The 27,169-nt window shown below is 40.8% G+C and overlaps 1 protein-coding gene across 1 annotated transcript in view; it reads right to left on the reverse strand.

Moving 5' to 3' along the window:
* Positions 1–27,169, reverse strand: part of PLXDC2 (plexin domain containing 2) — a 266,598-nt gene that overhangs the window by 47,223 nt on the left and 192,206 nt on the right. The window contains exons 8-9 of the mRNA XM_063303542.1: positions 16,828–16,923; positions 14,882–14,963 (exon numbers count right to left, since the gene is read on the reverse strand). Coding sequence (XP_063159612.1) covers positions 14,882–14,963; positions 16,828–16,923 — 178 coding nt within the window. The remainder of the gene's footprint in view (positions 1–14,881; positions 14,964–16,827; positions 16,924–27,169) is intronic.

The following is a 27,169-nucleotide window of genomic DNA, read 5'->3' on the forward strand; positions in this document are numbered from 1 at the left end:
AGCCACAGTGCAGTTGTTTATGGACCATGTTTTTTTGGTATAGAGGCACGATAAATCACTTGGTGAGTGACAGAGGCCCTCAGTTCACTTCCAGGTTCTGGAGGGCCCTTTTCCAGTCATTAGGGGTCCAGATCCACCTATCATCATCGCATCATCCGGCTAGTAACAGGCAAGCTGAGAAAATTAACCAATGGTTAGAGCAGTATCTCAGGTGTTACACCACTTATCAGCAAGACAATTGGCCAGCCCTGCTCCCCATGGCAGAATTTACTTATAACAACTCTGTGCAATCCTCTACCAAGATGTCTCCTTTCCAAGTACTCTAAGGGGTTAACCCTTGGGTGTTGCCCACCTCCTCCCAGCAGGGAACTGTTCCAGCCGCGGCTGATTTTCTTAAAGAGCAACAAGCTGCACAGGAGTTGTTAAAGGAGCAGCTGAACAGGGCAATGAGTGCTTACAAGACAGCTGCAGATGCTCACAGATAAGAGGGGCCAGCGATTACTGTAGGAGACAAAGTGTGGCTCTCTACCATGTTTTTGACCTCTACCAGACCCTCCAAGAAGTTGGACTCTAAGTTTGTGGGCCCTTTCACTGTGGTACAGCAGATAAATCCAGTGGCTTATCGCTTAAAGCTGCCAGCATCCATGAAAATCCATCCAGGCTTTCACAGAGCCTTGCTAGCCAAGGACCCTCCCCCAAGTACCTTACGATCGCAAATGCCCCCCCCACCTCCAGTAATTGTGAAGGGGGAGGAGGAATACGAGGTTGAGGAAATTCTGGACTCTAGGAGGAGGGGAAGGGGCATCCAATATTTAATACACTGGAAAGGGTACCCTGAGGTATGTGGGAAAATGCCAGAGATGTGCATGCACCAGTGCTGGTTCAACGATTCCATCAGCTTTTCCCTCACAAACCCAAGCCTCGCGCTCTACCAGAGATTCCTCACTTGACTGAGCAAGCAGAGGAATCCCAAGCAGAGGAGTTTGTAAGTTGGCAACCTCCACCCCCGCCTGAGGCTCTGAGGCCAGAGGCAGAGGAGAGGGGAGAGCCGCAGCCCTCCACCTCGGGCTTGCATTTCCCAAGGGGGAGGGGGGAAGAATCTTCTAATTATCTAGCTATTTTTCAGCAGCAGCCACCTGGGCCAGAAGCGTTATCAGACCTGGAGAGCACCACTGATTCGTCCTTGGAGGAGTTTTCCTTTGAAGAATTTCCATTGTTGCCCAGTTCCCATGGGAGCTTGGAGGGGGAGATGGACTCTCATGAGACCCTGGAGGGAGGAAGGAAATCTGGAAGGGAGGGGGCTGAAATGGAATGTGAATCTGGAGGGGAGGGTGATGTCATGAGTACTGATGGTGAGCAGGAGGGGGCCCCTATCCAGGGGGGAAAACGCATGCATAGTACTGAGGAGTTAAGCAGCCATTCAAAGAGACACAGATCAGACCCACCTTGACTTTGGGGTTTATCTGCCTGGGTTTTTCCCACACTTCTTCAGTTTGTTAGGATTTTCTGTCTAATGTAGCAGTAATAAAACACTAGAGACCTATTCCTTGTCTCAGCGTGGTTCCTGACTATTAGGACAATAACTCCCAATAACTTGGGAAATCATACAGTTGACCCATTGCTATCAATATTTTTATGGGAAACATTATTTCTAGTATGCATTTGTGCCCCCTTCCCCTAAAGCAGGTTTAAGATTAGGGAGTTCATTTGTTCTTTATCTTAACTGTTACAAATAGGAATACAGGTAAAAAGCTCAAAGTGTCAGCCTTACTAGGTAGACCAGACAGGAAACATAACCAGATAAGCTAATTCTATTTTACTATAAAGCTACATTAACAGAATCTTGCAATCAAAGCAAATATTTGTAGCACAGGGTTGAACTGTGGAGTCCTTGGTGCTCTCTGAGCCTTGTTGTTTTCTTGCAGACGTTTCATTGCCAGACTAGGCAACATCTTCAGTGCAAAAAGGGAGTGGGCCTTGCTCTCCGTTTATATACTGTGGCTTGCCCTGCTTGTGTTGGTAGGGGTGTTGTTCTCTCCTTGGGAGTTCTTTGATTGGGCTATTGTTTGCTGCTTGGTTGGTTACCTGAGTTAATAGTTCCTTGATTAGGGTGTATTGTGCTGTTTGATTCCAGTACATGATTCACCAGAGTCATGTTTCTCTCCCCCAGGTAGAAAAACAGTTGTTTATTAGCTAAAATTAGTAAAAGGCCCTTCAGGGCACTGATATTACGGGGCTGTCCAACCAAGAAAGAGCCTAGATACAAATGGGATCCATATGGGAGGTGCCGATAGAATTCCATCCAGAACAGACATTTCTCCTTCGTTCTGTTTATATGGACTGATTATATTCTTAATTGTTAATTTAAATTATGTAGATTGGCAGTATTTTGTAATTCTGACAGATTAACTCTCCAGTTTTATTTTAAAAATTAGTTCACACTAATTGTTATTACTATTATGTATGGGTTTTTTTGTTTAATATACCACATGTTTTTAAAAAGCTGGACTTTATCGTTTTAAAAAAAATCTTGCAGCATTCTAAACGTTAAGCCATCGAAATTAGTTATCAAATGTGTAGAGGAGTATTATATTCATCTGAAAATAACAACACCTTAATTAATTTTTAATGGTTACCTGTACACATTTTAGAGATACATATTTTTAGGTTTGGCTGCTCCAGTCCCAAAAGCTTTAGTTTATGGTAATACTTAAGACAATTACTTCCACCATTGTATTTTTGCTGTTCAAAATAATACTTCTTCGGATTTCTAATCATATCCATCTTTTCTGATTCAACCTGATATATGAAGACAGAAAAATAAATACACATTGCAACTGGCATTAACCCATATTTTACTCTAACTTGACCTTCCAGAATACTTGCCAGAATCCCAGGAGTGCCATCTGTTTTACACCAGTTAGTTTTTATTCCTGACCCATAAATTAATTGTTGCTGGATTTTCTCTGCTTAAAATCCGGATGTAAAGGACCTTATTTTATTATTCAGTCATCCAACAAAGCTTCAGAATTTTAGAGAGGTTGCTTTATAATGACAATTGTTCCCAAAGTGCCAATAATCACACTTGGAACAGCTTCTCTTCTTGGATACCAATAATGCCAGCTGCCAGACATCAAGATGGACTGTTCTCTGAGATCTTCTAGGCAGAGGTATATTCCTGTAGTGCAGTGTTTCTCAACTTTAGCAACTTTAAGATGTGTGGACTTCAACTCCTAGAATTCCCTAGCCAGCAGTGGGAATTCTGGGAGTTGAAGTCCACGCATCTTAAAGTTGCTAAAGTTGAGAAACACTGCTGTAGTGGGACAAGATGAACTTGAACCCATGATGTTATAAATGGGGGCTTCCAACTACCAATGGAAATTTGTATGTAGATGGGAAATGAGTTTCAAGGCAGCTAATGCTGATTTATAAATGGCAATGCATTTATTGGAAGTTTTGTTTTTTGTTTATGCTGTCTTTTGCTCAAAAACTAACCCTAACCCTAACCCAACCCTAAAAAAATATTTTTTGTTTTAATTTTGCCCATTACTACGGAAGTCATTAATGCAGTTGTTGTTGTTTATTCGTTTAGTCGCCTCCGACTCTTCGTGACTTCATGGACCAGCCCACGCCAGAGCTTCCTGTTGGTCGTCAACACCCCCAGCTCCCCCAGGGACGAGTCCGTCACCTCTAGAATATCATCCATCCATCTTGCCCTTGGTCGGCCCCTCCTCCTTTTGCCCTCCACTCTCCCCAGCATCAGCATCTTCTCCAGGGTGTCCTGTCCTCTCACCATGTGGCCAAAGTACTTCAGTTTTGCCTTTATTATCATTCCCTCAAGTGAGCAGTCTGGCTTTATTTCCTGGAGGATGGACTGGTTTGATCTTCTTGCAGTCCAAGGCACTCTCAGAATTTTCCTCCAACACCACAGTTCAAAAGCATCGATCTTCCTTCTCTCAGCCTTCCTTATGGTCCAGCTCTCACAGCCATATGTTACTACAGGGAACACCATTGCTTTAACTATGCGGGCCTTTGTTGTCAGTGTGATGTCTCTGCTCTTAACTATTTTACTGAGATTTGTCATTGCTCTTCTCCCAAGGATTAAGCGTCTTCTGATTTCCTGACTGCAGTCAGCATCTGCAGTAATCTTTGCACCTAGGAATACAAAGTCTTTCACTGCTTCTACATTTTCTCCCTCTATTTGCCAGTTATCAATCAAGCTGGTTGCCATAATCTTGGTTTTTTTGAGGTTTAGCTGCAAGCCAGCTTTTGCACTTTCTTCTTTCACCTTCATCATAAGGCTCCTCAGTTCCTCTTCACTTTCAGCCATCAAAGTGGTATCATCTGCATATCTGAGATTGTTAATGTTTCTTCCAGAGATTTTAACTCCAGCCTTGGATTCCTCAAGGTCAGCTTGTCGCATGATGTGTTCTGCGTACAAGTTGAATAGGTAGGGTGAGAGTATACAGCCCTGCCGTACTCCTTTCCCAATCTTAAACCAGTCCGTTGTTCCGTGGTCTGTTCTTACTGTTGCTACTTGGTCGTTATACAGATTCTTCAGGAGGCATACAAGATGACTTGGTATCCCCATATCGCTAAGAACTTGCCACAATTTATTATGGTCCACACAGTCAAAGGCTTTAGAATAGTCAATAAAACAGAAATAGATGTTTTTCTGAAACTCCCTGGCTTTTTCCATTATCCAGCGGATATTGGCAATTTGGTCTCTAGTTCCTCTGCCTTTTCTAAACCCAGATTGTACATCTGGCAATTCTCGCTCCATGAATTGCTGAAGTCTACCTTGCAGGATCTTGAGCATTACCTTACTGGCATGTGAAATGAGTGCCACTGTTCGATAGTTTGAACATTCTTTAGTGTTTCCCTTTTTTGGTATGGGGATATAAGTTGATTTTTTCCAATCTGATGGCCATTCTTGTGTTTTCCAAATTTGCTGGCATATAGCATGCATTACCTTGACAGCATCATCTTGCAAGATTTTGAACAGTTCAGCTGGGATGCCGTCGTCTCCTGCTGCCTTGTTATTAGCAATGCTTCTTAAGGCCCACTCAACCTCACTCTTCAGGATGTCTGGCTCTAGCTCACTGACCACACCGTCAAAGCTATCCCCGATATTGTTATCCTTCCTATACAGGTCTTCTGTATATTCTTGCCACCTTTTCTTGATCTCTTCTTCTTCTGTTAGGTCCTTGCCATCTTTGTTTTTGATCATACCCATTTTGGCCTGGAATTTACCTCCAATGTTTCTAATTTTCTGGAAGAGGTCTCTTGTCCTTCCTATTCTATTGTCTTCTTCCACTTCCGCGCATTGCTTGTTTAAAAATAATTCCTTATCTCTTCTGGCTAATCTCTGGAATTTTGCATTTAATTGGGCATATCTCCCCCTATCACTGTTGCCTTTTGCTTTCCTTCTTTCTTGGGCTACTTCTAGTGTCTCAGCAGACAGCCATTTTGCCTTCTTGGTTTTCTCTTTCTTTGGGATGTATTTTGTTGCCGCCTCCTGAACAATGCTGCCAACTTCTGTCCAGAGTTCTTCTGGGACCCTATCTACTAAGTCCAGTCCCTTAAATCGATTCCTCACCTCCACTGCATATTCGTTAGGAATATTAATGAGCTCATATCTAGCTGATCTGTGGGTCTTCCGTAATCTCTTTAGTCTGATCCTAAATTGTGCAAGAAGAAGTTCGTGATCTGAACTACAGTCAGCTCCAGGCCTTGTTTTTACCGACTGTACAGATGTCCGCCACCTTTGGCTGCAAAGGATGTAATCAATCTGATTTCGGTGTTGTCCATCTGGTGAAGTCCATGTATAAAGCCGTCTCTTAGGTTGTTGGAAGAGAGTCTTTGTTATGCAGAGTGAGTTGTCTTGGCAAAATTCTATCAGCCTATGTCCTGCTTCATTTTGTTCTCCCAGGCCATACTTACCTGTAATTCGAGGTGTCATTTGACTGCCCACCTTAGCATTCCAGTCTCCTGTGATGAAAATAACATCTCTTTTAGGCGTGTTGTCCAGTAGGTGCTGCAGATCCTCATAGAACTGCTCTACTTCAGCTTCTTCAGCATTTGTGGTTGGGGCGTATATTTGGATCACTGTGATGTTAGATGGCTTGCCCTGAATTCGAATTGAGATCATTCTGTCGTTTTTTGGATTGTATCCAAGCACTGCTTTAGCCACTTTACTATTAATTATGAAGGCTACTCCATTTCTTCTGTGGTCCTCTTGTCCACAGTAGTAGATCTGGTGGTCATTTGATGTGAAGTGGCCCATTCCAGTCCATTTCAGTTCACTGACACCCAGGATGTCTATCTTTAATCTTGACATCTCACCAATAACCACATCCAATTTGCCCTGGCTCATAGATCTTACATTCCAGGTTCCAATGGTGTGTTGATCCTTAGAACATCGGATTCGCCGTTCACCACCAGCACCGTCGGCCGCTAGCCGTCCTTTCGGCTTTGAGATAGCTGTGTCATCACGTCTGGGGCTAGTTGAGCTCATCCTCTGTTCCTCCCCAGTAGCATTTTGACCATCTTCCGACCTGGGGGTCTCATCTTCCGATGGTATACCGACATATCTCTGGTTGTACTGATCCATTTAGTTTTCACGGCAAGAATACTGGGGTGGGTTGCCATTACCTTCCCCAGGGATCGCATTTGGTCTGACCTCTCTGTCATGACTTTCCCGTCTTGGGTGGCCCTTCACGGTTTAGCTCATGGCATCATTGAGGTGCTCAAGCTCCAGCACCACGACAAGGTAACGATCCTTTGCTGAAGATTAATGCAGTAGATAGTATGAAAAACATGAAGGCCCCAGGACTTGATGATCTACCTGCGGACTTCTGGAAATTGCAGAAATTCAGCAATACGGGGATACTTTGGCTGACTGGAGTTCTTTAATGCCGTAACAAGTAATGGTTGTGTACCGACTGATTGGTCAACAAGTATAACAGTTGCCATATTTAAAAACAAGGGCGACCCAGCCGACTGCACCAATTACTGCCCAATTCACCTCTTGTCCCATACTATGAATATCTTGGAAAAAAATTTGGACCAGCGCATTCACAACATCATCCAACTCACCGCCAATCAATGTGGTTTTGTCAAAGGATGCAGGACTACCAATGCCATTTTTGCAGCTCACCAGCTTATAGAGAAACACCGAGAGAAGACCCAACCATTGCACATGGCATTCCTAGACTTGGAAAAGGCTTTTGACCATGTTCACACCAATTGATTTGGTATACCCTTTGTGATCATGGGGTGCCTGAATTACTCATCGACTGGGTCAAAATGCTATACAAGAACACTAGTAGGCATTTGCGATGCTTAGCTGGCCTCTCTGACAGTTTTCCGGTGACGGTCGGAGTACACCAAGGCTCCGTGCTATCACTGCTATTTATGTTAGTCATGGATACCATCACGTGAGACCTGCAGCGAAATGCACCCTGGACCATACTCTATGCTGATGATGTCATGCTTGCTTCTACTATTAGGAATGAACTGCAGTGGAAAGTACAGGCATGGAATGACCGCCTCAGCCATTTTGGATTCCACCTGAACATAAAGAAAACTGAGTACCTAGAGACTGTAACCACCCATGGGACGCTCCAAATAAATGGAGAAAACTTAAAGAAGTTGGATATCTTTTGGTACCTTGGCTCCCATCTCCAAGGTGATGGTGGCATCAGCAGTGATGTGTGAGCAAGGGTGAATGAGGCCTGGTTGCGCTGGCGAGAACTCACTGGTGTGCTTTGTGACAAATACCAACCCATCTCAAATCTACGATCTATAAGACGATCATTCATGCTGTGGCACTGTATGGAACTGAGTGTTGGGCAGCAACAAAGGGTACAGAGAACCGCCTCCGTGTTATGGAAATGCGTATGCTCCGTTGGATATTGGGCATCTCCCTGCTTGATCACATCACAAATGATGCCATCCAACAACAACTAGGCATGTCATTAATTACAGAGAAGATGAAAGCTGGCTTCGTTGGTATGACATGTCCTTAGAGCAGAACCTTCCACTATCGCCAAAATAGTTTAACATCTTAAAATCGATGGCCAGTGGCCACGTGGGTGACCAAAACAGAGATGGCAAGACACCATCAGTAAGGACATACAAATTGAGGGTCTGCGCCCTGAGGATGCAGACAATCTGGCAAAGTGGCGTTTCAGGATTCAAAAAGCAGACCCCGTGATAACAGGAAAATGCTAGGAAGAAGAAGAATGCATTTATTGTAAATGGGCAGGCTATAACTTAGATATGTCTGATCTACATCTTCATGGGAGAAAGATGCTCTTTGCCACATACATAAACACCCCTGTGCTACCCTACAGTTGGGGAATAAAATGCATTTTGTCCTTTTAAAATCAATGCACAAATTGATGCAATGTGGCTGAAAAAAAGCAAGGCGTGATATCATTCCCCAGAGCCTCAGATTAAGTTTGGAGTTGCCAGGAAAAGGGGAAGTCTTGAATAATTGAAATAGAAGAACAGATGCTTCAGATGCTAATCCTGAAAAAGCAGGTAGTTAAGTCTAGGCCTAGACATTTGTGTTACAATGTTGATGTTTACTTCCCCTGCCCTTTATTTCACTATGGAAGCTCAATAAAGTTACTTCAGCTTTTTATGAATATATTGGGTTACGCACAAGGAAATAATCTTTTGTGAGTGTAATAACTTGAAATCTCACTTCAATCTCTTTATAGTGAGCTTTTTTATTTGTAGCAAATCAGCACCATTTTACAGTCTGCCTGGAGTATTGTATTTTCTTTTGCAACTTATTTTTAAAGCTCCTGTTTTCCTGCTATTTGAACAGACCTAGATTTACTGGAACCATGAAAGAAAAATGAGGAACTAGGGGAGTGTATGCCTTTTCCTTTTTAGGTGATAAGTGTATATAGGCTGTAAATCAATAATGGATGGGTTAATTTGAATCTTATTCTTATGCCTTTGCTATTTTGCACACAGTATCAGCAAAGCAAATTTGACAGCCAGTTTGGTGTAGCAGCTAAAGCACCAGGCTAGAAACCCAGAGATCGTGAGTTCTAGTCCTGCCTCTGGGTGACCCTGGGCCGGTCACGCTCTCTCAGCCCTAGGAAGCAGGCAATGGCAACCACTTCTGAAATCTTGCCAACAAAACTGCAGGGATTAGTCCAAGCAGTCACCAGGAGTCAGCACTGACCTAAAGGCATACACACATACACAAACACACACAAAAATCAACAAAGCATGATCACAAAGACTGGCATGGTCAAGCTGTTTTCATTATCCATGTATGATAGAAAATCTGTGAATGTATACCAGCACCTGGGAAGATACTTTCTCAAAACAACAGAAGTTCAGCCTTGAGAGATGAACCTTTGTGTAGACCAGGATTCTGAGGGTGACTTGCACATGAGCAGGTTTTGGGGATCGCAGAATAAGATACTAAATTATTGGCCAGCTTGAAACTATGGCAAGTAAACATTGGTTTACTGGTCATTCCCTGTGCTTAAACACTTGTGTGATTGGCTAACAGTTTTCTTTGAATTCAAGATTCATAAATATACAACCAGGTCGATGCTTGTACTATCTTGAAGTGTGAATAGATCTGTAAATAGTCAAAACAGTATGTGTTAATCTACAGTAAATTTTAAACTATATTGGGAAGAGTTGGGAGCTGGAAAGAGTGATAATCTGGAACTGTAAGTCCTCTATATATACGATTGCATCTTTAATCTATCCTCCTCCTTTTCTTCCTCTTCCACCACCATCACAACCCTCAAGTTCCATATATGGTTAGCCTAACATACAGTATTTCAGATTTGATTCCAGAAATTCAAAGCACACAGGAGAAAATCGTAGACTTGTCTCTTTGAAGCACTGCACCTTTCCTTGGGATCACATGGCTGCCTTTAAAGATTTCCAGACAGGTACTATGTTGGTGTCCCCATGCACTGTGAAACACTTTTCTTCAACAGAAACGGACATGCTACACAGCCCTAATAGGATGGAAGAGTATCCTGTTGGAACTCACTTTAACTTTAAACCAGGAAACAAAAAAACAGTAACAGTTTTTAATCTGTTCCTTTTTTCAGCTTAATGGATTTAAGGAAGAAAAATAATCAATAGAAAAACACTACCTGAATGCCCTATATCACCCATTTACTTCACAATTGGGCAAATCTGTCCTTAAGGGTGAAGATCAGGAGTGTTCACACGGGGAGGGGAGTCAAAATGGTGGCAACAGAAGCCTTGATCATGTAAAAATTGGGTAGGGCTCTGACCACCTGGCTGTGGCTGCCATCTTGACTTTTTTGACCTTCCCCTCTACCATGGATGGTCCTGGCCAAGACAGCTTTCCAAAATGCCAGATACCACTCTTTTGTACCTTTGAGATGAGATTATTTTATCTCCTGGCACCTTGAAAGAAAGAAAAATGTTGCTACTTGGAAAACTGATTCACTGAGGTTGCAAAAGAAGATGGTTGGACATTTCAGCTCCTTCAAAAGTCTTAATTACTGTACATACCCTTCTTAATATGCCAGCAGGAGACTTGTTCTACAGTTGAATATCTGCCTATCTGGGAGTAAGTCTCATTTCCAGGCAGTTTCTGACTCTGGATCATGTAACACATGTGTGAAGTTCCGTTATCTCATTTGATCAGCATATTAAAGTGAAGTTTATTACATTTCTAGATTTGCATGTTATTTTATTAGAGCCTTACTAAACTTTGTATTCTCCTAATGTGTTGGATTTCAACTTAAAAATTCCAATCCGGCATGACCTCAATAATTCCCAGCCATTATGGGAAAGTCTGCTTTACTGCAATCTTAGTTCATATTATTTAATTGCAGTATGTTTGTCTGCTTCCCAGCCTGCATCAGGACCCCTGTACAACATTGACCAGGCATGCTGTTTTTATCAGTGTAAGCCAACATCACAAATTGCTCTATGCCCATGTTGGACCAATTCCAGACAAAGATTTATGATGTTGGGAAATGCTATTTGGTTTTCAAATACAAATTCTAACTTGATGTAAAAGCTATAATTTTTCCACAACAGGATCTAAAAATCCAAGATAATATTATTTTACTGAAGCTGCAATTCATAAAAGCAATACCACTGGGAATTGGGAAAAATACACAAATGCAATAAAATTGCAATAATCCATTTATAGACTTTTCAGGTCTTACCCCAGACATTAACATTTAGGCCTTGCTATTATACTTTTATTTACCACAATCCAAGACAGAATAATGGACTTTATGAAAATTGACAGTCTTAAAGTTTAAAACTCCCAGCATGTATTGAAAATGCAGGGTATCATTTTCAGGACTTTGTTGACTAAGTGTATTGCCATTAATAAAATAAAGCCACCCTGAAATGGAACAAAACAGATTCATCCCAACAAACTGATTCAACTTGATTACTTTATCAAAGTTGAGGCAGCAGCAGCACCATCATGGTTAGATTCTGTAGAATTAACTTTGGCTAATTCCATATTGAATCAGAAATCATAATCACTCAATTAAAGGCAGAGTGTATTGTGCAAACCACTAACAAATATGGATGTGTGTGTATGTGTGTGTTGGTGGGAGAAGGGCTGGGATGTAGAACTTTTGGGGGAGAGCCCCTATGATGGTCCCACAAGTTACACCCCTCCCTCCAGCGACCATGTCAGAATTTTAATTTATTTTTATGATATACATCCTGCCATTCTCCCCATCAGACCCATGGTCTGACACTTTTAATCTTTCTGAGAAGAGGTCCCCTGTCTGGATGCAGCAACGTGTTCTTTCTGTTCCATTGACATCACTTACTTTCACTTACTGGGCTAATCCATGACACTACTCTCAGGAAAGGAGCAGTGAGCAGAGCAAGCATCTACAACCTTATGACAGAAAGAAGAGAGGGAAGCTGTATTAACATACACTTGCCGTAAGAGGGGCCAACTGCCTGAAGGTTGGCCCCTCCATTATATCCTCCCTTGTGAACACAACTGGTGCCTCAAATTTTGCTTCTTTCCGGAGAATTGAAAGTGAACTTTCCCCATCTTATCAATGGGGAGAGGAGCCCAGCCTCGGTTTGCAAGTTTCATGCATGCCCTGCTGCTCAACTCAATGCACAAAAGCGCAGAGTCAGAGAAAAGGACTGTGCTTCTCAACAAGCACTTATTTTTGTTAGATTTACAATTGTATTCATCTGTTAGATTTATATCCCACTTTCATTCAGAGGTTCAAGAAGGTATACATAACAACCACTTCTCCACTTTCCCCCCCCAAGAAACAACCTCTGAGGTACGTTGGGCTAAGAGAAGAAATGGCCCAAAGTCAGTGCTGAGCTTCCATGGCTGAAGGTAGAACCTGAAGGTGGTCTCCCTGGTGTCAGTCCACCACCTTAGTCAGTCCATCTTATGCACTGGCTTACAATCTAATCCTGCCAGATCAAAATATTTCAAAGTGGCAGAAGAGATATTGGCAACATGGAATAAGAGGGAACACAAGGCAGGTCTCCTATTTCCTTATAGTTTGATTTCTTTCAGTTTTCATGAATACTATTATTTCTGTCTGTTACTTCTGCTAAGAATGATAAAAATATAACTTTGAAGGAAAAAGTCTAATTGAAAAGACCCATCTACTCAGAATGGTGGGTGCATTCACAACCTTTGAATGGCACAACCCCTTCCTTCTGTTCTTCACTTTTTTTTTTCTATCCTCCCCAGGGCCTCATTAGATTGCTGGAAACCCTTGAAAAGCTGAAGGCCTTTCCTCCTTCTTTTCCCATTATCCTGTCATTAACAAGTAGAATTTCCAACTCTAGTTTCTAAGGCTAAAAGTCTAACAGCATTTAAAAGAAGAGCAAACCAGGAACACAGCCCTGTTTGCATAAGAGTGTTGCAGTTGAATTCATTCATGCTAACAAGGTCAGCAGTTAAGAATGATTTTAAAAAACTAAGCCTGCTCTTATTGTGCACTTTAAATTCCAATTATTTTGTGACTCCCAAATTGTTCCTCCTGATACCATACTGAATACCAAAAATACAAATGGAGCGTGACAAAACCACCCTAGGAAAGGCTAAGTACAAACTGTTGTCAAATAAGTATGTTCAACACCCAGAATGCTTTGAGGCACTTCTGTTCTAGCGTTCTTAATCTGTTGTATGCGTTTCACAGGTTGGAGTCAGACACAGTCCAGGTGGGACACAGGGTAGGACACTGAATGTTTAATTAAGCCTTTAAGACTTTTTGGAAGAGATAAATATAACAACAGCTTTTCAGTAACTACATGAAGGTCCTTCATGGAAAAAGGGAACTTTTTGTTTATATCATGGCAAGACCCAGGCTCATTGACAAACTGATTGGTGGCACTTTATATGAAATATTGAGAATAATTGATTTAGAATGTTTTATGGTGCTCTCGAGGAACATACATTTTCTTTATGCCCATGTTTTGACAAGTTGTTTGCATCAGTAATATAGAGAATAGATCCACCAGTGTAACTTGTCCTGTCCTTGATTAGCACATGTACAACCACATTATGAAATGTATCACATATTCAAACTCTGGAACTTGTAATTGCATTTTTTTTCTTCACAGTTATATATGATATTCCCATTTTTTACAACCACACAAATGTTTACATGACCATAAACACAGACCCCAAAGACAAATTTACAATAGCCTGTACATTTTCAGGAATAGCATACCAACATATTAGATGTCAATTTTTTCATGAGTATTAATGGATCTATTGCTTGATATAATCTGATATGAACCATCATGATCTTTCCTGTTGCAAACTAAGGTATAGAGTTAATTCCTTCCAATCATCTTTACTATATCTCTGGTGAGATGAGAGGCATCTTATAAGTGCACATGTTTCACAAGATTTAAAGTCCTCTCTTTCAAGCTTCTCCTTCCGTCATACGATACAGTAGTTCATTAATTTTATTTAAAAAATCCAATATAAACATTTTAGCTGGACTGTGTTTAGTCTGAAGTTCCAAAAAGTGTTCTTTCGTAAGTACGTTGTTAAATCTGATCCTCCTGTATCCCAGTCACACAGAATTTCATGGAGTTTTTTATAAAACATGTAAACATATTACACTGTAAGACAATTCAAGGACAGATCAAATTATGCTTAGTGAACTCTTTATCAGTGATGAAGACATGGTGCTGAAAAGTTTGATTTATATACAGAGAAAGGAAAGAGGGAAACATGTGCTTGTATGTCACCAACTATTCAGAATAAATGGCCTAAATAAAAGAAACATGCTTCTATTTGGCTGCCAAAGCTAAGGAACTATAGCTGGATAAGAAATCCTAATAAGAACCACATATAACCAATATTCTTAAGCAAAAGAATGTAATTTTTTCAATCAAGTGATTTCCAGATGTGTTGGGCTATAATCCTCATTCATTCTAGCCACTCCTTAATTCTAGCCACATACATACTTATATATTATTTAAAATTAGATTTTTTTTTTAAAAAAGCAACATTTTCACTATTTTTACAATAAAAACATGTTTACTAACCCCCAGAACCACTGTTGGCTGCTGCCTTAATGGACTGCCTGTTGCGCTTTCAATTATTTCATACGCTTGCCAATATCCTGTAATTCCAGGGCACTCCCACCAAGCATGGAAATGAATCCATTTTTCTGAGTCTTAATTATGCTGGAAAAGTCTGGCTGCCAATTAAGACCTCTTGGGAATCTGAGAAAGGAACCTTATAACTTCCTCTACCACAATTTAAAAGATCAAAAGCAATATGAGGCAATAAATCAGCTCAATTAAAAGAACCCCATTTATTCTATGGGTGAAAGAAAAAATTGATTCATTATCAAGGCCATTGTGTACCAAAGAGCATTCTTACCTTTGGAGTTTACTGCACCAGCTGCAGTTGAAGCCAATCTGAGATATGATACAGGATTCACAGCTATTAAACTGAAGACAAGCTGTAAAAACATAAAAATAAATTGCTCATCTTAACAAGACTTCCTACAATCAATTTTTCAAGAATTTATTCTCTTCAAAATAAATGAAAAATGGTTGGAGGACAATAATTTGATGCAGCTTTGTTCCAGGTCAATGTAAGAAATTTGAAATATCAAAGTGTTACACATAGATATGTACTAGTGGTACGGGCAGGGCAGGCAGTTGGGTATCAGTTCCTATTCCAAGAATCCTCAACGATTGCCTCGGAATTCTAAGCGCTACCACCCATTTTGATTGGTGAAGGAGATAAAATATACTAAATATAGATTAGACACTAAGGTCAAGACACAGGGTAACAAATACAGAAGTTATGCCACTCAATCAAGTATAACAGCCTACAATAAAGCTGTTAAAAGGCAACTGGATAGTGGAAATACCAAAAGAATAGATGGGAGAAAGGGTCAGCCAGATGCTATCCACAGTTCTGTGTTACAAATTACACTTTAACAATTATGAGGACCAGAGTATTGGTGTAATGCTGAAGCTCTGACATCTGAACCAAGCCTTGGCTCTCTTTTATGGATAATATTTCTTCCAAAGGCCTTCATTCTATCTCAAAGAGTCTAGCATTCCTCTGTAATTCCATGGCTACTTCTCATCTGAGAAGCATGAGTATCCGCAAGCTCCTGCTGCTTTTGTCAAAATGATGAAAACAGCATCCCACTGTCAGCTATGACCTTTTTCGATGTGCATGTGCTGTCACAACACATGTACAAAAGAGGCAAGGCTTGCATTGTGACATGGTTTTTGTCATTGCTTGCCTCCTCCCCACCCCTGTGAACATAGCTGCTGAGAAGAACTGGATGAATATAAAAGCCAGGGAAGTTAGTGGAACAGCTGTTTAAGAAGCTTCAGTTGCTACCATCATAATAGAGGAGGCCCAGTGATGTAAATGGAGCTTACCTTGTGAGACAGGTGAAGTTCATCCAAGATTAAATAGTGAGCTTTATCAAAGTGTTGGCATTATGAACTTTTGTGCATCTAATTTAAGACCAGCACTCTATTGATCATTCCATGTCACCTCCAAACAGAACCAGACTAACTAAGATACCTAGAAAAGGTGTATCACAGCTGCCTCCAACCTGGTGTGCTCTAAAGAAGTAGTGGGAATTAATGCTCATTAATACTCCTGTAATGCTAATTAATACTCCTGTAGTCAGCATTGCTAAAGTGTCTTGAGAGTGCCATGTTGCAGAAAGATGGTATACAAACAAAAATCAACAGATATGCTATTACTTCAAATACTACAATATAACTGGATTCACACATCACAATCTCTTATGTTTAGCTTTCACTTAGCATGTTTTCTGAACTTAACCATAGTGGTTTGTCAAACACAGCTTAATGTAATGTGCAAATCAGTCTAATGTGGCTTAGTCAAAAATAGTATTTTACAAGACTGTAGTTTATCACAAAGTGTGAATCTAGTCAATTTATAGACAAACTCTCTCTCACACACACACACACATGGAAGAAGAAACAAATGACTGAGAAATGGCCAGATAAGAAATAGTTTATGTACAAGAATAACATATATGCATAAAGGTAAGTACTTACATAATGCTGACATTCTGTGAAAAAAATGGGACTGGCCAGGGCAGACCATAAGAATGAAAGTGACTTTAGCACAACATACCCACCACCGTACTATTATGCTGGCTTAGACATCAACAGACATATGTAATTTTACTCTATCTGCCAACAATGTAAAAAATATCTTTGTAAATACACCGCAAATGCTACAAAAGAAAAGAGGCATATTTTAAATCCAGCCTCTAAGAATGCAGTATTTCATTTGCTTATTAGTTATTACTTATTACTTACTGGGCAGAGGAATCATCTCTACAGCTGACAGATTGGTGACCTTTGACATCTGAAGCTCCACTCTGTGATACTCATATATTGTTCTTCTACGAACATCTGTAAGAAAAGAAACATTAGCACTGAGTTAATTAAAATGAAGCTTTATTGAAATAAAATATTTCTATTATCAAGAAAAGTCAAGATACATATTATTAAAGTCACTCGTGTCAAATACACTTAATTTGAAAAAAATTAATGGTTTTCATACACACTGGACCATTTTCCTCCTTTCTTTTTGAAAATAAGCTTGGATAGGGTCAGTTTAAATTAGTATAGGGCTGGCACCAAAGCACTCCCCTCAAACAAAATATTCATTGCCAAGCTGTACATGGATTCCTATAAAAAATTCTGCAAATACTACTTAGCAGAAAAATCTAGTAACATTGTACCATTTGCTGCTTGCTTTACTACACATTATTTTATTTTTAAATTATGTTCAGAGGTAAAGATACTAATGTTATGATTGTAAGACAAATTTGTTGCCTAAGAAATTAAGAACCATCAGCTACATTTTCTTCTGGATTTCCTGATTCTTGATAGAAATTTCCACTGAATGACACTGCAATAATATCTTGACTGCAATAGCAACAAGAGACAGGGGAGACTGGGGAAAGCCATCAAACAGCTTTCAGCATCCATCATGACTGGAGAAGATCGGAGCATATGCACAATTGTCCAGACTACAAACATGTGGCCACCTTGTTAGTAGGAGCTCCTCAATGGCAGACAACCTGGGAACTCTGGATGTGCCATCTTGAGCAAGTAACTAATGAAAATATATGACTGTACTATTTGATAGGTAAATTCATCAATGTTAAAAATATGAGAAACCAACAGAGTACAGAGTTCACATGAAGGAATTAAAATAGGCATGTAAGAAGATAGATTTTAAGGGGTGATTCTGGAAAGAGAGAGATTTGTATGTTAAATCTAGACATAATGCATTGGAAAACTTAAACCCAGAAGAAACATTTCCTAGCTTTTCCTTGCTGCCCAGTGATTCTCAGAAACAGTTTCCAATAGATCAGTCAGCTAACATATATAAGTAAATCTCAGTTCAATTTGGGATGATTCATCCCGCTGTAGAAAAACGTCTTGCAGGTCGCCTCTCTTCACTCCCCAATTCTTGAGGCGGGTCTTTCAGGGGTTGTAGTAAATATCATTTACTACAGGAAAGAACGTTAGGAAGGCTAAAGTTGAAAAGGAGCTTAGGTTCACAAGGGATGCTAAATGAAGAAAAGGAGCTTTTAAAGCTGTATTTTTAAAAATGATTTTTATTAAGTATTTTCAACAGTTATAAACGCTAATACAAAATGAAATTAAACAGAGAAAGAGAAATTAAGCTCTATTTGTAGGAAAAGGAAGATGGTAGGATTCTAGCTCCTCTATTCTTACTTTGATTTAGTGTTCTCCCCTAAAGATGAATTGTGTTCAAATGGACTAAAGTAGAACAGACGAAAGGAGAAACTGGCAGCCCAAGATTAGTAAAGAGAGAGTTAGGGAACACTTGGCTACTGTGAACGAGTGTAAGTCCCCAAGACTAGATCAATCACATCTCAGAGTCCTGGTAGAGCTTGTTGATGTCACCTTGGAGGCTCCTTCTGTGATCTTTGAGAAATCATGGTGGACAGTAGATAGCAGGAGGAGGGCAAATGCTCCTATTCTCCAAAAGGGAAGAAAAGGTAACTACAGACTACTCAACTTGACATCAGTACCAGGCAAAACTCTAGAATAAATTATTAAGCAGTCAACTAGAAAATAATGTATTGCATTGTAGGAACCAACATGAGTTTATCAGGAATAAATAATGCAAAAACAACCTGATCTCCTTTATTAATACAGTGGCCATACTACAGTATGTGGCAGATATAGCATAGGTAAAGGTAAAGGTTTCCCTTGACATTAAGTCCAGTCGTGTCCGACTCTAGGGGGCGGTGCTCATCTCCGTTTCAAAGCTGAAGAGCCGGCGTTTGTCCGTAGACACTTCCGTGGTCATGTGGCTGGCATGACTAAACGGAATGCCATTACATGCCCGCCGAAGCGGTACCTATTAATCTATTCACATTTGCATGTTTTCGAACTGCTAGGTTGGCAGGAGCTGGGACTAGCAACAGGAGCTCACCCCGTCACGCGGATTTGAACCGCCGACCTTCCAATTGGCAAGCTCAGCAGCTCAGTGGTTTAACCCGCAGTGCCACCGTGTCCCTTAGATATAGTATATCTTAACTTAATTAAAGCATCTGATAAAATTTCCTATCAGATTCTACTACAGAAGATTGCAAAATATGGGTTGGAATAGACCCTGCTACTATTAAATGAATACAGAGCTGGTTAAATAATCATAATCCAACAGGTGTACATCAGTGGATTAACATCAAGCAAGAAAAAAGTGTCTGGTGCTGTACCACAGCACTTTGTTTGAGGCTTTCTGTTGTTCAATATATTTATAAATGACTTAGATGAGGGGCTAGTAAATATTACTATCAAATTTGCAGATGACAGAAAGATAGGAGAAAACCAGATCTTAGAAGACATTAGCGAGATTCATGAGCATCTTGACAAGCTGGAACAATGGGCAGACACAACAATATGAATTTCAATAGAGAAAGGCAGGAAAAATAGAAGTGCAAGTATAGAATGGAAGGAAGGGCACATGGGAAAAGGATTTGGGTGTCTTGGTTGATTATAAACTGAGCAAGAGTCAATACCATGATGTAGCCACACACACACATGCACACACACACACAGAAATGCAAATGCAATTGCAATCCTAGGCTGCATCAACAAAAGTATTGTATCAGGATCAAGAGAAGTCAGCATTCTCTTTATTCTACACCAGTGTTTCCCAACCTTGGCAACTTTAAGATGTGTGGACTTTGACTCCCAGAATTCCCCAACCGGCTGTTCTATACTGTTCAGATCACCCTTATGTATTGTATCCAGTTCTGAGCTCTGCATTTTAGTAAGGATATTGACAAACTTGAATGTATCCAGAATAGAGCAACCAAGATGATAAGGGGTCTGGGGTGGGGGGAACTTATGAGGAACAGTTTGAAGCATTGAGTATATTTTGCCCAGACGAGACATAATAGCTGTCTTCAAATGGGGGGACTCCTCTTCACTTGGAAGTGTTTAAACCGAGGTGGGATAGCCATCTGTCTGAGATGCTTAGTAATGGATTCCTGTACTGGGCAGGTGCTTTGACTAGATTATCTTCTCCCAACCCTTACAATTTGTCATTCTGTTTATATATATCTAATTGTATATATACACAACTGTTTACTCTCCTTAAGTGCAAGGATAATAAAATAACCAAAGTTCCTTTAGTTAACACAGCTCCTTATGAATTTTCTTTCACTCAAATAAGATGCAGTAGCAGGGAGGGGGAGACTAATGTCCCAAAAGATATTTTATAGCACAATCTTACCCACGTCTACACAAAAATCATTCCAATACATTACAATGGGACTTATTTTCAGGGAGTGTGCATAGCACCAGCTGGAATCTTTTTTCTATTAAAGGTTGCAGGATAACTTTGGGGGCCCTATGATTGCTGAGACTGAAGCAAAAAGGCTCTAAAATGCCCTGGGGATACCTACTGTCTCCCTGACACCCCCTATTTTCTCTTTCTGATACACTCCATCTTTCTCAAGACAGGGGAGGGAGACAAATTAGTTTTCAGGTTACTCCATTTATCTTTTACAGAGACTTCTGAAATTAGCCCAAGGCTGCATGAAAAAGCTGAGAGCTGCCTATGAACTGCAATCTGCCAAACTTCTCACTACCCTGTCTTGTTCCATCATGATTAGGATCAGTCAATGAAGGAATTTTGCTCCACTAAACTAAACCAAGGGTTCATCACACAGGGGTTATACCTTCTTAAAACACTTTTTCACCTTGCTTTTGAGCACATTCAGAATTCATCAGCTTACAGCTAAGCAGCCTACCCTCTGTTAACCTTTCCTAATTTCTTAGCAACAAAAGGTTCAGCCAAAGTGACAATACCACCACTTTTGTTTATATGTTCATTTGTTTGCTTTTTTGGACTTCTTCAGTCTGGGCTTTTGGCTTCTGGTACTGGAAAGAGTTCACTCGAAATGCAACTCTTCATTGCCTCGACTTGGCAAATGCATTGTATGGACAAGTCACCAAGGGAAAATATGTCTTCTCCTTTTGGCAAGAAAGCTGCTGAAATCCAGCCCAAATTAGCATAGTTTCTGTCCACTTGTTCTAGCCCTGTGCTTTTGAAGCTCCAAACAGCTACCAGACATTCCTGGGTAGAAATCTAGTCCAGAAGCGTTTTCCTTATACATTCAGAGTGGCCTGGTAATGGTTATGTTTTCATACAATAGGCTGTTAACCCTGAGACAAACAGAGAGGGGAGCAAAAAGAACACTTTCCCCTGTGGGGTTTAAAAGAACTGGCTGAGCTGGAAGACAGCATGTTCGCCCGTGATGGACAATTAAACAGAATAATTTTGAGTTTGTCCCTACGCCACATCCTGCCAATACATGCCTGTGAAATAAGGTAAGACCTAGAGCTTTTGTCTATTACACTCTGGATGTAGAGGGTTTTGTGAGTGTTGAACAGGAATTGTTTTTATAGTTTTTTCTTTAAATACAATAAACTCTGTCTGCTTCCCTGAACATATTGCCACATCTTCCTTCCAGAAACTGAGGATCACTATTCATTATTTTAGAAGCTGGCCATAATTCATTATGTACAGGTAGTCCTTGCTTAAAGACCACAATTGGGACCAGCAACCCCATCGCTAAGCGATGCAGCGGTTAAGCAAGATATCACATGATACCTCCCAATGAACTTATGGCTTCATTTCGGCTGTGGTTGTTAAGCAAATCACCCGTGGTCATTAAGCGAGACATCATATGACAGCGACTTGCAATTTTACTGCTGGCTTCTCCATTGACTTTGCTTGTTGGAAGCCAGCTGTGATGCATGCAAATGGCGATCATGTGACTGTGGGATGCTGCAACAGTAATAAATGCCCACCATTTTTGAAGCAGCCGAATCTTGATCACTTGACTGTGTAGACACCACAATGGTTATAAGTATGAGGACTGGTTGCAAAGTTACTTTTTCAGCACCATCGTAACTTCGGTCACTAAACATGGCAGTTGTTAAGGGAGGACTACCTGTACTTGATTTTGGTCCCATTCTGCCTCCAAGAAGCTCAGAGCAGTGAACATGATTTCACAGTAAATGTTTCTCTCACATTTTACTCCACAATAAACCTCTCTGAGAGCATTATTTTGAACTTGGGTCTCCTTAGTCCTAGTCTCACATTCTCAGGACCAGACCAGAATTGCTGTCCTGTAACTTCTATTCTGGCAAACAAGAATTGCTTCCAGGTTTACATTCAGATGGAGATCAATTCCCTGTACTAAAAGAGGCCATTTCAAGGGACAGCAACACAGAATTGATATTGTGTGAAATAATGAATGTTTGCCTTGTTATCTTATGGCATTATCTAAAGTCAATATATCAATACACAACTGACATGAAAACCTACACTCAAGAATTTCATTTTATTTAACAAAATCCAGTGTGGTCCTCATTTACATAGGTCAGAGGAAATGACTAGAATACAACTAATTCACTTTTTAGTTCTAGTTGCTTTGCACTGAGCAACCTAGAGCTTTGGTTGCTCTAGGTTGGGTGTCCTCCCAACCCACCCTGTTCAATAGTCAGTTGTCATTCTGACATAAATTATAACACCATATCATCACCACACTATCTACTCTGCCAAGAACAGGCTGCTTAAAACATTTTACTCAAAAGTAGCAAAAGAAATAGATCTTGTTTTGGTCAGCAGTTCTTTCTATGGGATGGCCCCCTTTTGGGTGAAGATATGAAAAGACCACCACTTGTGAAGAACTTTGAAATCTCCTATGTGCAAATGGACTGTGTACTGTATATTGATTCAAATATACTATAGCTTATATGCATACCCATACATACACATGGTGTGTGTGTGTGTGTATGGAAGTACAGAGTAAAAGTATGAACTTCAGTCTAACAACAGACAAATGCTTCAATTTATTTTTAGTAAGGTAGCTTGAGGAATATATACACTATCATAGCGTGTCTACAACGAGTTATGATGCAAAAGGCTTGAATCTTCTTGTGATGCTGAAGAGAAAAGGATCATCCTTGTAATAAAGCTTATATGTATTTTTGCTCAAAACTGAAATTCCTAATATGCACACCCCTATCTGAACTATGCTCATGGGCATGTGTATCATCCTGACAGAAAATACTATTTATAATAGAAGCATAGCAGGACAATTCCTGAAGGTGCAATAGTAAAGGTTTGGGCCTCAAGGTGAGAATTCATTTAAGTTTGCCACTGCCTTCTTCTTAGAGCTGCGGGTGACTGACTGGCCCAAAATCCCCCATCTGGTTCCATTCCCAGGGCAGGACTCATGGTCTCCAAATTGCTAGTCCAGTGCCTTTAAGCCCTACATCTCTCACAGATACATGACATGTATAAAATGGCAAGATTCATGGGAGGAATAGGATGCTTCTTCCCAAATAAGTACACACAGGACAGATATCACACCCTAGCAGCTTGTCACATAGCCGATGATCAAGCTGCTAGAGAGTGCTATCATGCTCCCCAACCTCCCTTTTCTCTGGCAGCCTGCACTTTGCTTGACTGACACCTTGCCAGTAAACATTATTGCTCTGTATCCCAGAACAATAATTGTTTAGTTGGGTAATGAGTGACTGCCAGGGTCTATGGGCCACTGGAGACAATGACTGCTTACTGGGGAGAGCACGCTAGGGAACAAGCTTCCCCAGCATGGCAGCATTCCCTCATAGCTATCCGATTAGGTTGCTTAAATGAGAGCCTGGCAATCATGGGGGAAGAGTCAAAAAATACAGACCGTCACGTAGAATCCTTTCCCAGTGCAAGGGCTGAAGTGGCAAGGCATGAAGGAAAGACAGAGTTATTGTAACAAATGTCTCTGGCTCGCAAGGCTGGGGGAAAAGCCAAAAAGTCCATTGAATTGGAAGAGTGGGAGAAAAAGGCATAGGATTTAAGCCTTGGAACAGGCAGGCAGGCAGACATGTATGTGTGGAGTCCTTGGTGACTCTCTGAGCCTGTTGTTTTCTTGCAGACTTTTCATTGCCAGTCTAGGCAACATCTTCAGTGCAAAGAGGGAGTGGGCCTTGCTCTCAGTTTATATACTGTGGTTTGTCCAGCTTGTGTTGGTGAGGGTGTTGTTCTCTCCTTGGGAGTTCCTTGATTGGGCTGTTGTTTGCTGCTTGCTTGATTGACTGAGTTAATAGTTCCTTGATTAGGGTGTACTGTGCTGTTTGATTGTTCATCTGGTGTTCATCCTAGTGTTAATCTTTGCATATGTGGGTGTTGATTGCTGGCGAGGAGCTGGTCTTGTCTTTTGGCTTTTCTATTGTCTCTTTTGAATGGTATGTAAATGTTGTTTACCTCTATGTGTCTGTTGATGGCTGCTTTGTCTGAGTGCCAGGCTTCCAGGAATTATCTGGAGTTTCTGGATTTGGCTTGCTTTAGGATGCTCTCAGTTTCCCAGTTGAAAGTATGGTTAAGTCTGTCCATGTGTTGTGAGATTAAGGAATTCTCATCCTGTCTTCTGACTGCTAGTTGGTGTTTGTGGATGGCCCTGCTAGTCTTCTGCCTGTCTGTCCTACATAGTGGCTGTTACAGTCTTTGCACTGTATGTTGTAAATAATTCCTGTTTTTTCTTCTTGGGCTATTGGGTCTTTTGGGTTATTTAAGATGTTTTGAAGGGCTTTGGTTGGTTTATGTGCTACAGTGATGCCGTGTGGTTGTAACAGTCGATAGGTAGTTTCTGAGATGTTTCTGGTGTATGGCAGTGTTATCCTTTACATAGCTTCTGATGGTTGGGTTGTAGTGGGTTGGGTGGTGAGGCACTTTTTGATAAAGTTGAGAGGGTATCTGTTTTGCTGGAAGATGCTGTACAGATGATCTTCTTACTTTTTCTGGTGTTCTGGGTTGCTGCAGTGCGTGAGTGCTTGTCTGAACAATGTTCTTACACAGCTCCTCTTGTGGGAGGTTGGATTGTTACTTTGGTAATGGAGCACTTGGTTGGTGTGGGTAGCTTTCCTGTAGACTTGTGTTTCTAACTTGCCATCATTTCCTCTACTGAGGAGGATGTCCAAGAAAGGTAGTGTGTTGTTGTTCTTCCCTTGTGAATTTTATTCCATTGAAGATGTTGTTGATGGTTCCATGTGTTTCCTCCAGTTGTTTCTTTTTTATTATGATGAAAGTGTCATCCATGTACCAGATCCATACTTTGGGTTGTATGCATGGGAGCGCTATCCTTTCCAGACGCTGGACAGTATATAAACAGAGAGCAAGGTCCCCTCCCTGTTTGCACTGAAGATGTTGCCTGGTGTGGCAATGAAACATCTGCAAGAAAACAAGGCTCAGAGAGCACCAAGGACTCCACAGTTCAACCCTGAGCTACAAGTATTCACTTTGATTGATGTATGTGTGGCTTGATTTCTGAAACGTGCAATAGGCAGATCTTCTGTGTAAGCATGACTTCTTTCTTGTTTGCAATAAAGCTACTTATAAAGCCACATCAAGCCTGTGAAGCTTCTGCTGTTAGCTACCTACTGAATGGAGAGTTGAGTTTTTGAAGAGTCTAGATTTATTGCCATCCCTGGTGTGAAGTCAGACAGCTATACTGTGTGAAACCTGCAAGCCAAGGTTGACTATTACTGTCTGAAAATGATGAAGGATATTTTTAGGTGCTTGCAGAGAGAGACTGGAGTTGGTGGAAATTAGAGTGAACACCCTGCATTCCAGTTGCATAGCTTGCACAGGATACAACACCCCATCTACCATTCCTTCTTTGTGCTGCAGACATCTGTACACCACAACACTGAGGAGAAGAACCATGTTTATTGCAGTGATCACTGGGTGCCTACTTTACAAGAAAGAGGGACCCTTAACAATGGAAAAGCAAAGATTTTTACAGGAATTGAGGGCTACAAGGTGGGAAATCCTAAGGATCTGATTGGCTGGCCAGTTTGGGGAAGCTAGGCAGGTCCTTGTCAGTGTATCTGGGGGGTGTTCTATTGTTAGGAAACGTGGGTCTTTCAGGAGGCCAGCAGAGCTAAGTCCCTTGTTAAAGGAGATGGAATGTTGAGATCATCAGCTGACAAGATGAAAGGCTGGGGGTTCTCTAGGTTGCAATTCCCTTGTAAGGGTTGCCCTTGGACTGTACTGTGAGCGGGTAAGGATGCTTCCAATCTTTTGTTTAGATGGGACTGCAGGAGGCTTTGTCTGGGGCAGGGACAGTCAATTTGGCTCTGATGCGATTAGGAAAAGAGAGGAGCTGGGTTTCACCTTGGTCACATCCAAAAGACAGGGTGGGGGCGGGTTGCACTCTCCATTTTGTTTGTTAGGTTTACTTTTTCCATTTCATTAGAAGACTCTCCCCCTGCCCCCAAAAAAGACACAGCTGCTGGAGAAGCACTGTCATGCTGAATTCAACCAATTAATGCTTTTAGGCAAAATGTGGCTTTCCCCAATCTGCTATTATCTTTCAACAATTATACCCCAACTTCCATTATCTCTAGTAAAATGGCCAGATAGGAACCAGTACTAGCCAACATTCTTTTTGCACACTGCAAAACTGACAAAAAGCTAGTAAAGCCTTTTTGCATTTTTTGTGTGCATTTGCTATTTTTGAAAAGATATAACCAGCAAAGATATAACTTAATGAGAAACTAAGATAATATCTCTGAACTACAATTCGATTTATTTTACCAAAAGAGTGCTATATTGGGAACAATATGTTTGTAGGTCTGTTTGAATACAGACATACAAAAATACGTTTGCTGTGCCCAAAATGGTGATTAATGCACCTTTTCTTGAACTGTCCCTCTCAAAGGAACTAAAGCCAACAACTGGCTTCCCACACATTACAAAAGCACTCATATATGATAGGAAATACTTTTAATTTTCACAATCAGGAAGTTGTGGGATTCCAAACTACCTACCTTCCATTTCCTCTGCCCTGGGCCTCTCCCCTGGACATCAGAGTTTTTAGAATTGCTGTTACTGAACTGAATTTGCATTAGGCAAGATAAGAGCAAGATTTCGTATTTTAGATTTAGGAGAATGCATATTGGGTAGGTAATGCCAAACAGATGGCTAAACTTATTGGGGGACTGCAGGATCATGAACTCAGAAGAGTTCTCTGAGTTCTCTGTGGTCTGTCTTTTAGACTGTGTGAAAAAAACCAGCATCCTTAGCTGAATTTGAAGT

Source organism: Candoia aspera, chromosome 4 (assembly GCF_035149785.1).
Source record: "Candoia aspera isolate rCanAsp1 chromosome 4, rCanAsp1.hap2, whole genome shotgun sequence".
NCBI lineage: Eukaryota > Metazoa > Chordata > Lepidosauria > Squamata > Boidae > Candoia > Candoia aspera.